The sequence below is a fragment of the Sorex araneus genome, chromosome X (assembly GCF_027595985.1).
Source record: "Sorex araneus isolate mSorAra2 chromosome X, mSorAra2.pri, whole genome shotgun sequence".
NCBI classification, from domain to species: Eukaryota; Metazoa; Chordata; class Mammalia; order Eulipotyphla; family Soricidae; genus Sorex; species Sorex araneus.
Window position 1 is genome coordinate 370,881,755 of NC_073313.1, and position 11,025 is coordinate 370,892,779.

The following is an 11,025-nucleotide window of genomic DNA, read 5'->3' on the forward strand; positions in this document are numbered from 1 at the left end:
GTGTGGCTTACAGCTAGGGGCGTGGCTGACAGCTGGGTAGTGGCGGGGGTGTGGGGGTTTGGCTTATAGCTGGGCAGGGGCGTGGCTTACACTGGGAGGGGGCGTGACTGACAGCTGGGCGGGGTGTGGCTTACATCTGGGGTGTGTCTGACAGCTGGGGGCGTGGCTGACAGCTGGGTAGTGGCGGGGGTGGGGGTGGGGGTTTGGCTTATAGCTGGGCAGGGGGCGTGGCTAGCACTGGGCGGGGTGTGACTGACAGCTGGCCCTGGGGGCTTGACAAAGCTGCCCTGGGCTTCACCTGGGATCCTCTCCAGCAGCTGGCCTGAAAAGTTGATTCCGGTCACAGAATCTCAGGATTCCCTCCCGGGCCTGAGTCCTGAGTCCCAGCACTGGGTCCAGGGCTGGGTCATTTTCCAGGGGCTGCATTGGATAATAGAGTATTCACACGGAACGATTAGGCAGGTTGTGGTGGGCAGAAGCCACGGGGGCTCTGGGAAAGCTCGCAGGAAGGAGGGAGGCCAAGGGAAGGAGATCGCTCCGTGCACTCACCCTTGTCCTCTCTCCTTTTCCCGTGTTTTGGGGGGCGGGTTTGGGCCACAGCTAGTGGGATGCCCCGGATCAAACCTGGCCTCCTGCCCCAGCCCACTGAGCTACCTTTCTGGCCCCTGATTTCTTCCGCCTTCGGACCTCTCTCCTTCCCTTGCATGTCGCCTTCCTCCCTCCCTCCTCGGCCCATCACTCCTTCCTTCTCTCCTCCCAGCCCGCTCCCCACCGCCCAGCCAGGCCAGCTCAGGTCCCCGCGGGCGGGCGGGCGGGAGGCGGCGCCGGGGGCGGAGCGGGCCGGGCCGGGCCGCGGGCGGAGCCACCCTGGGCCGGGGGCGCGCGCTCCCGTGCGCGTCCGTGTCGGCGGCCCCGGCCCCGGCGCCCAGACGGAGCGATGGGCGGCGGCGGGGACAGGCGCGTCGCGGGCCCCCTCCACCTGCTGCTGCTGGCGGCCGCGCTGCCCGCGCCGGCCCGGGGTACGACCCCCTGGACCCTGGAGAAGGTGAGGGCGGGCGGGGGACCCCGCGGTCCCTCGGGAGCCGGACCCGGGCCCGCCGCGCAGCCCGGCCGCGGTGCGTCCCCGCGGGCGCTGTCACCGGCCCCCGCGCGGTGCTGGCGGCCCGGGGTGTGCGGCCGGCTGCGCGCCGGGGGCCGGGTGCTCGGACCCTCGACCAGGCGCCGCCCCCAGCCCGTCCCGGCCCCGCGCCCCGGAGCCCCGTCCCGACGCCGCGCGCCCCACCGCGCGCCTCCAGCCGCGTCCTCGACCCCGCGCCCCGATCCCCGGCCGGACCCCGCAATCGCGGAGCGACTTCCCCGCCCCCGATCCCGCCCCGGGGATCCCATCCCGGACCCCGCGACTCAGTAGCCGCGTCCTGCACCCCCATCCCGCGCCCTCGGATCCCAGTGCGGGTCCCCCAGCCCGCGCCCCCAGATCCACGTATTGGCGCCCCGGTTCCCCGCCCAGAACTCATCCGCGTCCCCGCCCCCGCCCTCCTCCCGGGCCCCCCTTCCCCTTGCACTCGGTACTGTTCCTGGTGTGGAGATTCCAGAGAGAGAGAGAGACAGACAGACAGACAGACAACACAGAGAGAGACAGACAGAGAGGGAGAGAGTGGGGGAGAGACAGACAGAGACAGAGACAGACAGAGAGACAGACAGACAGAGAGACAGACAGACAGAGGGAGAGAGAGAGACAGATACAGAGAGAGAGAGGGAGAGACAGACAGAGACAGACAGAGAGAAAGAGACAGAGACAGAGACAGACAGACAGACAGACAACACAGAGAGAGACAGACAGAGACAGACAGAGAGGGAGAGAGGGGGGAGAGAGAGACAGAGACAGAGAAGGAGAGACAGAGACAGACAGAGAGACAGACAGAGAGACAGACAGACAGAGAGGGAGAGACAGACAGAGACAGAGAGAAAGACAGACAGACAGAGACAGAGACAGACAGAGAGAGACACTTGCTAGGTTCTCCCATTCTTGTGCAACCCTCTCCCATTTCTGTCTCCGCCCTCAATACTGCGAGAGGTCGCGTAAAGGGGCTTGTGAGGAGCTTACAGTGGGGGAAGTTGAGGATTGCTGAACAACCCACAACGGGCACCAGCCCGCAGGGTTCCTGCCCCGCAGGGCACAGGCAGGGTTGGCCCGGGGAGGGGGGCAGGGGGGGCGAATCCACCGAGTCATCTGCCTGTGTCGAGAACAGCTCATGCAGTTCCCTGGCTGTGCCGACCCACCGGCCTCCCGTCCTCACGCCTGCAGACGTCAGCCGGAGACCCGGGAAATGGAGCACAGGCACTGGGGCTTGCAAGCCCTGTGTAGGAGGGGACGGACGGAGGGAGGGAGGGGACGGGAGAAGGAAGGAGGACACTTCCTCATCAGTCGGGAAGGGCTGGTAGGAGCCCGGAGAAACCCCTTTACAGAGAGACGCCGCCTTTGATGGCCTCTGCTGGGCCCTGCTCAGGGAGATGGCTGGCGGGAAGGAGGTGTCTGGGGGTGGGGAAGGTGCTGGAAGGTTCTGAACTATGACAGACTGCTGAGCTTCCGAGGGATGTCCTGTTTGGTTGGAGCCAGGGCCGCCCGCACGGGTCTGGTGCTCTGCCCAACCTGGTCCCCGCCCTGAGACACCGCGCTGAAGGCCCGGAGAGATTTCTCGTTCGTGAGAAGCATCTCACCACCGTTCTGTGGGGGAAACTGGATCCCTTCAAACGCCCAGGAAGAAGTGACAAAACCCACCCGGTCTTCCTGGTTCCTGCCCCCGCTCCCCACCCCGACTGCCCGACTCTCTGAGGCGTAGCCTAGCTGGCCGCCCGGGAAGGGAACTGGCCCGCATCGAGAGGTGTGTCTTCCCGCCCTGTGTGCAGTGAACAATTGTAATGCGGCAAGGAGTGCCTCGGCACGGCGGGCTGAGGTGTGGTCCAGAAAGGTCTGATTTTGAAATCAAGGTGCGTCTGTCCCAGAGCCACCCACTGTTCCACCCTGAAGTGCCACCCTGGCCGAGGCTGGCTCAGACGCCCGCAGAGCGCTGATTTGAAGGCTGTCCCCACTGTCCCCGTAGAAGCAATGTGACATGGCCAGACTCTTTCGGGCATGACAGCGGACCCCAGGGAAGGCCTGTCTTCTTTGCTCCACGAAAGGATTCAAAAGCGTGCCGAGATGCTCCCGCCCAGAATAGCCGTTAGTTAAATCAGAAAGCAGCGTGGCTGAGACGGGAGCTGCTCCGAGGAGCAAGTGGTTTACTCAAGGCAAGGGAACGGCCCCAGCCAGGGGGCAGGTGCTGCGTCTGCGCACAGGGCCCCGTTGCTAAGTATAGAAGTGGGTCATTAAGAAGGGCGGAATAAACTCGGCGTTTCCGGCCAGAGAGAGGTTTGGGGTTGGTTGTGTCCTGGAGTCAAGCTGCCCCTCCGATCCCACCACGTTTGGTCATGTCCTGGGTCCCCATGGCAGTGATGAAGGGCCTTGGGTGTGACTTTTATATATATATATATAAGTCAGGGGAGTGTGTCTCAGTGAGATGAAATCGTCAGTCGTTTATCTGCCCTGGGGTCCCCCATCTAGGGCTCACTCCGCTGCTCTCTTACTGTTCTTACCTGTCTCTGGCATCTCCTAGACGCCTTGACCACGAGCACAGTGGCACCTTTATTAAAGCACATTATGCCCTGGGCACTGCATGCGGGCTTACAAGAGAAGCCTGACTAGAGATGGCAGGGAGCTGGGCTGGCGGCCCGCGGAAGCTCCTGCCCGCGGCTTGAGGGTGTAACAGGCTGTTGTAATCGTGCTGCGTTGTTTCGCCTGCCAACCAGACATTTTTCCCTGAGAGCAGAGCGTCCTGATTGCTTTCCTGCTGAGGTCCACTGGGAGACTTGTCTGAGTCACAGATGGCCACGGGTCTCCATCAGTCACAGATGGCACCCGGGCCTCCAGCTTCTTACTGCAGACGGTCCCCACCACAAAGCCAGTTGACCAGGCACTGGGGGCTCTGCCCGGTAGTCAGCTGCAGAGAACGAGGTGGTGACCGTCCCCGCGGGACGACACTCGCCTCAACAGCCCCTGCAAACTTCTTTAGTTTTGGCATCACTTCCCTCTGGCTCCCATCTTGAGTGCCATTTAATATATATATATATTTTTTTTTTAATTGGTTTTTGAAATGTCTTTTGCATCTGACTTGCTGTTCTTCCCGACTGTCTGGAAGATGGGTGTGAGGGGGGCTGTCACAGACCCCTGCCTGAGGAGGCCTGCACCCAGAGAAAAGGGCCTAGGAGGGTCAAGAACACTGGGGGCTTGCGCTTTTACCACGAGAGGCCACACCCCACTTCCTTCCCCACCCCCCAACATTCTCCAGGCGCAGCCCCTGCGTCCTGCACGTCAGGCTCTGTGGGAGTTCAGGGGTTGCTCAGGGGAGCACAGGATGGGGCGCTTCCGAATCCTTCCCTCACTGGGGGGCTCCGGTCTGGGTGGTCTCAGGTGTGTGTTCTGGGGTGGTGAGCCGGGAGAGGCGGGGAGCCCAGAGTCAGGGAGCAGTTTGTCATCTCTGTTCGGAGACCCCGTGGCCTGTGTGCTGGACGTGTCTGCCCAGTAAATCACGGGGGTCGTCTACCACATTTGCTTCAGTTCGCGGGGCTGGAGGCTTAGTTTACACGGGGCCAGGTCCTGGGGGTGGAGCCAGGCCCCAGGGGGAGGAGCTAACGCCAGGGGGAGGAGTCAGTCCCAGGGGAGGAGCTAACGCCAGGGGAGGAGTCCGGCCCCAGGGGGAGGAGCTAACATCAGGGGGAGGAGTCAGGTCCCAGGGAGGGGCCAAGCATCGGGGGAGGAGCCAGGTACCAGAGGGAGGAGCCAAACCCCAGTGGGTGAATCCTGGACCAGGGGCCGGTTCAGGCTCCAGGAGGCCAGAGCGAGGATGATGAGTCACGTGGGTGATGAGACCGGTCCCGGGCACATCACCTGGCGCAGGTGGCCCTGCGTGCTGGGGGAGGCCTAGGAGAGGCCAGATGCGCTCGCTAACCCGGTTAAATAATCATTAACCCTGAGTGTCTCCGACTCCACGGCCCAGTGTTGTTTGTTGCCTTCTGCTGTCTTGGAAGCTTGAGTTAACCTCAGCGTCCGGATTCTGGAGGTGCCGGGAGATCCAAAGGCACCGCCGGAGCGCGCCAGCCCAACCCCCTAGTGAAACTGATTTTACCTCCTGTTCGCTCGTGCTTCTGTTTGTCTTGCGGGGCAGGTGCCCCTCAGCTGTGCCCAGGCGAGGCTCAGCGTGAGGGCCGCAGGATGCCAGGCCCGCGGTGGTGCCCGCGGCCTCCAGGGCTGCCCCGAGGGCGTTGGAGGGAGAGCGGTACTGGGAATTAAACTGGGTCCGCCACCTGCAAGGCCTGCACCTTAACCCCTGTGCCGTCTCTCTGGCCCTAAAATTAATTTTAAAATTTAATAATTTAATTATATCAATAGTGATCATTTCAGCACGTAATCTCTGAAAAGATGGTTAGTGAGCAATTTTTTTTTTTTTTTTGCTTTTTGGGTCACACCCAGCGATGCTCAGGGGTTACTCCTGGCTGTGCACTCAGCAGTTACTCCTGGCAGTGCCTGGGGGACCATATGGGATGTTGGGAATCGAAACCGGGTCAGCCGCATGCAAGGCAAATGCCCTACCCACTGTACTATTGCTCCAGCCCCTAGTGAGAAATTTTTAAAACCCTTTTCGTACTATATCTTCAAATCAACTGCCTGTATTATACTCAAATATCACCTTTCAGCGATATTATTAAACGGGCAGTTTACTTCAGGAGCTTAGCAGTCACGTGATTGGAGTCTGCAGCCAAGCACTGTTCCAGCTCAGACCCCTTTGACTTTGGGGGGGGGGTGAGGAGCAAGAGACTGGCTCAGAGGTCGTCCAGGCACGGCCACAGACTCTTTAAATTCCTTTGCTAGTTCTGTAACCCTAAACCGCCTTTTTAAACAGCGATTCTGCATCAGAGATAGCGTCCAGGTAAGACACTTGTTTTCCATGCAGCTGACTGCAGTTCAGCCGGCAGTGCTGTATGTAAGGTCACCGAGCATAGCCCACAGTGGCCAGTGCTGCCAGGGGTGGCCCCGAAACCAGCCAAAAAAGAAACACAAAACAATTCTGCTAGCAAAGTATTGTTTTGCCAGCAACAACTTTTATAAATACTGATTTCCTTAAGCACAGGAGATCAGGGGCTGGAGCAATAGTGCAGTGAGTTAGGTGCTTGCTTCGCATGAGTTTGACTCGAGTTTCATCCCCGGCATCTCCCATGTGTAGCCTGAGCCTGCCACGAGTGACCTCTGAGGGCAGAGCCAGGAGTAACCCCTGAGCACCACGGTGTGGCCCAAAAAGCCAAAAAAAAAAAACCCAAAAAACAAACAATAACAACAACAACAACTCACCAAAAATACCCACCCCCCCGAACAACTGGGATATCAATAATTGCTGTATTTAAACCTTAGTTTTATAGGACATTTGTACCAAAAGTCATTCAAAGTGACAAGAAAATAACTATTAATAACTATTATTTCTCTGGCTCAAAGTGCAATGTCAGTTTCGTAGTTGGGGTAGCCAGCACAGTCACTCGGCACATCTCAATCTGAGAAGCCAGTTTTGAAGTCAAGTTGTCTATTTATTTTGTTTTTGAGCCACACCCAGTGTACCCAGGGCTTTCTCCTGGCTCTGTACTCCTAGTGGGATTCGGGGGGGCTCTATGGGGTGCCGGGAATTGCACTGAGGTCTGTGTGCACGTCTGCACTGCATCCCTCGTGCCATTTCTCTGACTGTAGCGAGATGCCCTTTATTTTGAGGTTAAAATAATTCTCTTCTGATTGCAAAATGTCTGAAAGTCTTAAATTTTTTTTTTATTATAACACTGTGACTTACAAAGTTGTTCATAGTCCAGTAGTTCCAGGCATGCAGTGTTCCAACACCCACCCACCCCTGGGTGACCTTCCCTCTGCCCATGACCCCGGTCTCCCTTTCATTTTTTGTTTTTTGTTTTTTGCTTTTTGGGTCACACCTGGCGATGCTCAGGGGTTACTCCTGGCTCTGCACTCAGAACTTACTCCTGGCGGTGCTCAGGGGACCATATGGGATGCTGGGACTCGAACCCGGGTTGGGCACTTGCAAGGCAAATGCTCTACCCGCTGTGCTATTGCTCCAGCCCCCCCCCCCAGTCTCCCTTTTACCCCCAGAGTCTGATCCCCTAGCAGGAACATGACAAATTCACTTCATGTTCATCGTGACAAAATTACTTCGTGGTGCTTGCTACAACAAAATACAAATGGAATGATTAGAAAAGAGATCAATAAAAGTCAGTTTGTGATTATTGATTGGTGTGTCTCACAATGGCACTGCTGAAGTTGTCGTCTGAGGCTCTGCATGCTGGTTGTTGCTAGCTGAGCCTTCCGTGTTATTTTTCCACTCGCTGGACTTGATCTTCGATGCAACTTTCCCATCAAACTTGCTGTGCTCCTGCTGGGCTGTCAGGCCCGTGGTTGGAGGAGGTGGACATGGCGGCCGCTGGGCCTAGCCAGAAGGGGAGGGAACCAGCCTGGCCTGCCCCATTCCAAAAAGGCCACACAGGGTTTTTGGTTTTTGATTTTTTGGGTTTTGCGCATGCCCAGCCGTGCTCAGGGCTTATTCCTGGCTCTGTGTTCAGGGACCCATGTGGGGTACCGGGGATGGAGCCCAGGTCGGCTGCGTGCAAGGCAGGTGTTCTACCCACTGAGCTATCGCCCTGGCCCCCCAAAGGCCACGGGGTTTTCAGCCCAGAGCTGGATCTAGCGGAGCGGTTGGGTGCTCTGGTCACTTGCTCTCAGGGAGAGTCTTGGGCCGTCCGAGGTGCCCGTCTGTGCGAGTCGTTCTCTCTCGTCCTCAGAATCACCACCAGCCGGCCCGCCTGAGCCCCTCGGCTCTCCAGCACGCGGCCCAGAGCACCAGCCTCGCCGCCATGTGGAAGGACGAGCTGACCCCGCTGCTGATCGAGCGCTACCCCGGCTCCCCCGGAAGCTACGCGGCACGCCTGGTGAGCACACGCCAGCCGCCGCCGCCGCCTCCAGGCAGGCCCGGGGCTGCTCCGGGGAGAGGGGACAGGACAGGGTCGTGTGCCGGGTGCTCAGACAGTCAGTTTCCCGAGCTCATGGCTGAGCGGACGAACGTCCAGAGAGTCTCCGTTGTGGCACCCGGTCATCCAAGCCCGTTCCAGGGCCAGCAGCCCCAGACTGGAACTCGGGTCCACGTCAGGACCCCTGCCCCCCACCACAGTTCCTTAGACCCCGACACCCACTTCAGCACAACAGACTCACTGCTCGGAGGCCCTGCTTCCACCCGCCGGGAGCCGCCCCAGAGGGAGGCCCTGGAGGAGGTCAAGGGCCCCAGAGGGAGGCCCCGGAGGAGGTCAAGGCCAGGGTCGCAGCTCCTCTCCCCAGGCCGTGCCTCCAGGCTCAAGCACACGGGCCAGCACTTTCCTCATTCGGTAGCTAAAGTGTCGATATTGCCTGCTGCCGGGCGGGCCCGTCCCTAACGCCCTCACTCCTGCCGTAGACTCGGGTCTCCTTGACTCTGTTTCCCCAGCATTCTTCTCTCTTAAAGGCCGGTCACGGAAGGGCTGGAGAACTAGTACAGGGTTTTATTTTTATCTTTTATTTTTTTGGATCATACCCCAGCAATGCACAGGGGTTACTCCTGGCTCTGCACTCAGGAATTACTCCGGGCGGTGCTCAGGGGACCCTATGGGATACTGGGAATTGAACCCAGGTCAGCCGTGTGCAAGGCAAATGCCCTACCTGCTGTGCTGTCGCTCCAGCGATAGGATAGACAGGGATTAAGGGTCCTCCCTCGCCTGCGGCTGACCCCCAGCTTGATCCCCAGCGTGTACGACCCCCTGAGCACTCAGTGTGGCCCGGCATCCCCCGACCCCGAGATCACTCAATAAACCAAACACTGTCCCGAGGTTTCACAACCCCCCAGCCAAAAAAAAAAATCTGCTTATTGGATTTTGAGGATTTTTTTTTCTTTGTATTGGAGAAAATGACATGTTTGTGGACCAAGTAATGCAAAGCGTTGCGTGGGGGCTATGTCTGTGATCCCCAGCCGGGAGAGAACAAGAGTGAACTTCAAAGCCGGAGCAGAAAGTCTCACTCGGGAGCAAGCCGGGGAGGCTCCCGGAGAGGCAGGCTGGAGAACGGGGTGTGGGGGGCCACAGGGCAGGCCCCTCACTGGGAGCACAAGAGACTGAGTCCCTGGCGGGTTCTGCGTCAGGACCGGTCCAGGTGCTGCCGCTTCCTCCCACCCACCCATTTTCTCTCTCATTCCGGCCCTCAAAATTGCAGTTTATTGTGTCATTTGGTTGTTTAGTTTGGGGGCTGCACTGTCTGTGCTCAGGGTTTGCTCCTGGCTCTGCCCTCCGGGACCACCCCTGGAGGCCGTTTGCGCCTCTGGGACCTGGACCAGGGCTGGCTGTGCACCCCCCGTGCTCCCTCTCTGGCTCTCAAAGCTGCTGTCGAGTTGTGCTCTTTGGAGCCGGTTTGCCTTTCCCTGGCCAAGCCCGGTCGTGTCGTGTCGGGGACCCGGCGAGAAGAGCAGAGGGGCGGGGAGTCTAGGGAGCCCCAAGAATTGCACTGGGAACTCGCAGAGGAGGACGGAAGCTGAAAGCACGACCAGGGGCCGCTGGTGACCTCATTGGGCTACGGCCAGTCTGTTGTTCGTTAAGAATTTAGTTGCTAAGATAAATAGAAAATATTTATGCTGGGGGGAAAAAAGGTTACTTCAGGGAAAACTCCTTTGGGGAACATAAGTTGATGCTTTTTAGAAGGATTTCAGTGTCGACTAAAATTTAGAGATAAAACAGAGCGTGGCCAAGGTCTGTTTGGTAGCTCGGGGACGTGTTTGTGCGGGAGCCGTGGGCTGGGCGGACGCCGAGACAGTTTTGAGTCCTGAGTTTGTGAGCATGCGGACTGCTGTGGGCTTGAGGACGTTTCCGGAAGCAGCTCGTCATCAGGACACCAGATGTTGGGATATGGATGGCCCCTTTCATGGAACTTTCCCCAGCGGCCTGCTGGATGCGTTATTTCCCCGTGTGTAGGAGGCTCAGACACGAAGGGCTGTCTCCATCCGAACTCTAAGGACTCATTGGTGATTGTTGTTTTGGGGGAGTCGCACCCAGCCTTGCTCAGGGCTTCCTTCCGGCTCTGTTCAGGGATCACTTCTGGCGTCTGCCATGCCAGGGCTCGACCCTGGGTCGGCCACAAGCATGACCGGCCTCGCTCTGCCCTCTCCCCGGCACTCAGCAGAACTGACCCGCGGCTGCTGATACCCTGCAGCCCACGGGCGTGCCTAAGGCCTGTGCAGTCTCGAGTCCCAGACAGGAGGGGAAGCACTCCCGGACGGAGAGATGACGGGCGTCACCGCACACGGCGACCTTCGGCCAGTGTCCCCAAGCTGCAGAGAGCACCTATCAGGAGCAGGACACCTTCACCGGACCACACGGGGTTGCCTGAGGCCCGAGTTTCCCCCTGCGGGGGGCTCAGTCCACCTGGCACACGGCCTCCCCCGCCCTGGGCAGCCACTAAAGCCTGACCAGGCAGAGAATCAGGCGTTTCCACGCACGGTTCCGACTCCAAAGCATTTCCAGTTTTTTAATTTTAATTTGTATTATTTTTTAATTCAGTTTTTTGCTTCTCGTTCCTGTTCCCTCCCCACTGGGTGTGAAACGTGGACAGAATCACCGGTTTCGTTGATGCTTACTTGGCTGGATGAGTTTTAAACCCTCCGTAGGCAGTGCTCAACACTGCTTGTGATGATTCAAAGGCATGAGTGGAGCACAGGGAGAAACTGAGGCAGAGACTCAAGGCAGCAGGGTTGGTGGGAAAGAATGAGGACTCATGTAATTGCTGGTACCACAAATTTGAGATATTCTTGGACGGGGAGGGTGGGCTGCCTCCCTTGCAGCTCTTGGAGACCCAGACGCACCTCCCGGGGC

At 58.8% G+C, this 11,025-nt stretch overlaps 1 protein-coding gene across 1 annotated transcript in view; it reads left to right on the plus strand.

Moving 5' to 3' along the window:
• Positions 1-852: 852 nt before the first annotated feature.
• QPCT (glutaminyl-peptide cyclotransferase) overlaps positions 853-11,025 on the plus strand; it is a 22,949-nt gene continuing 12,776 nt past the window's right edge. Inside the window, 2 exon segments of the mRNA XM_055122121.1 lie at positions 853-1,045; positions 7,924-8,070. Of these exon segments, the coding sequence (XP_054978096.1) occupies positions 938-1,045; positions 7,924-8,070 (255 nt within the window). The 5' untranslated portion in view covers positions 853-937.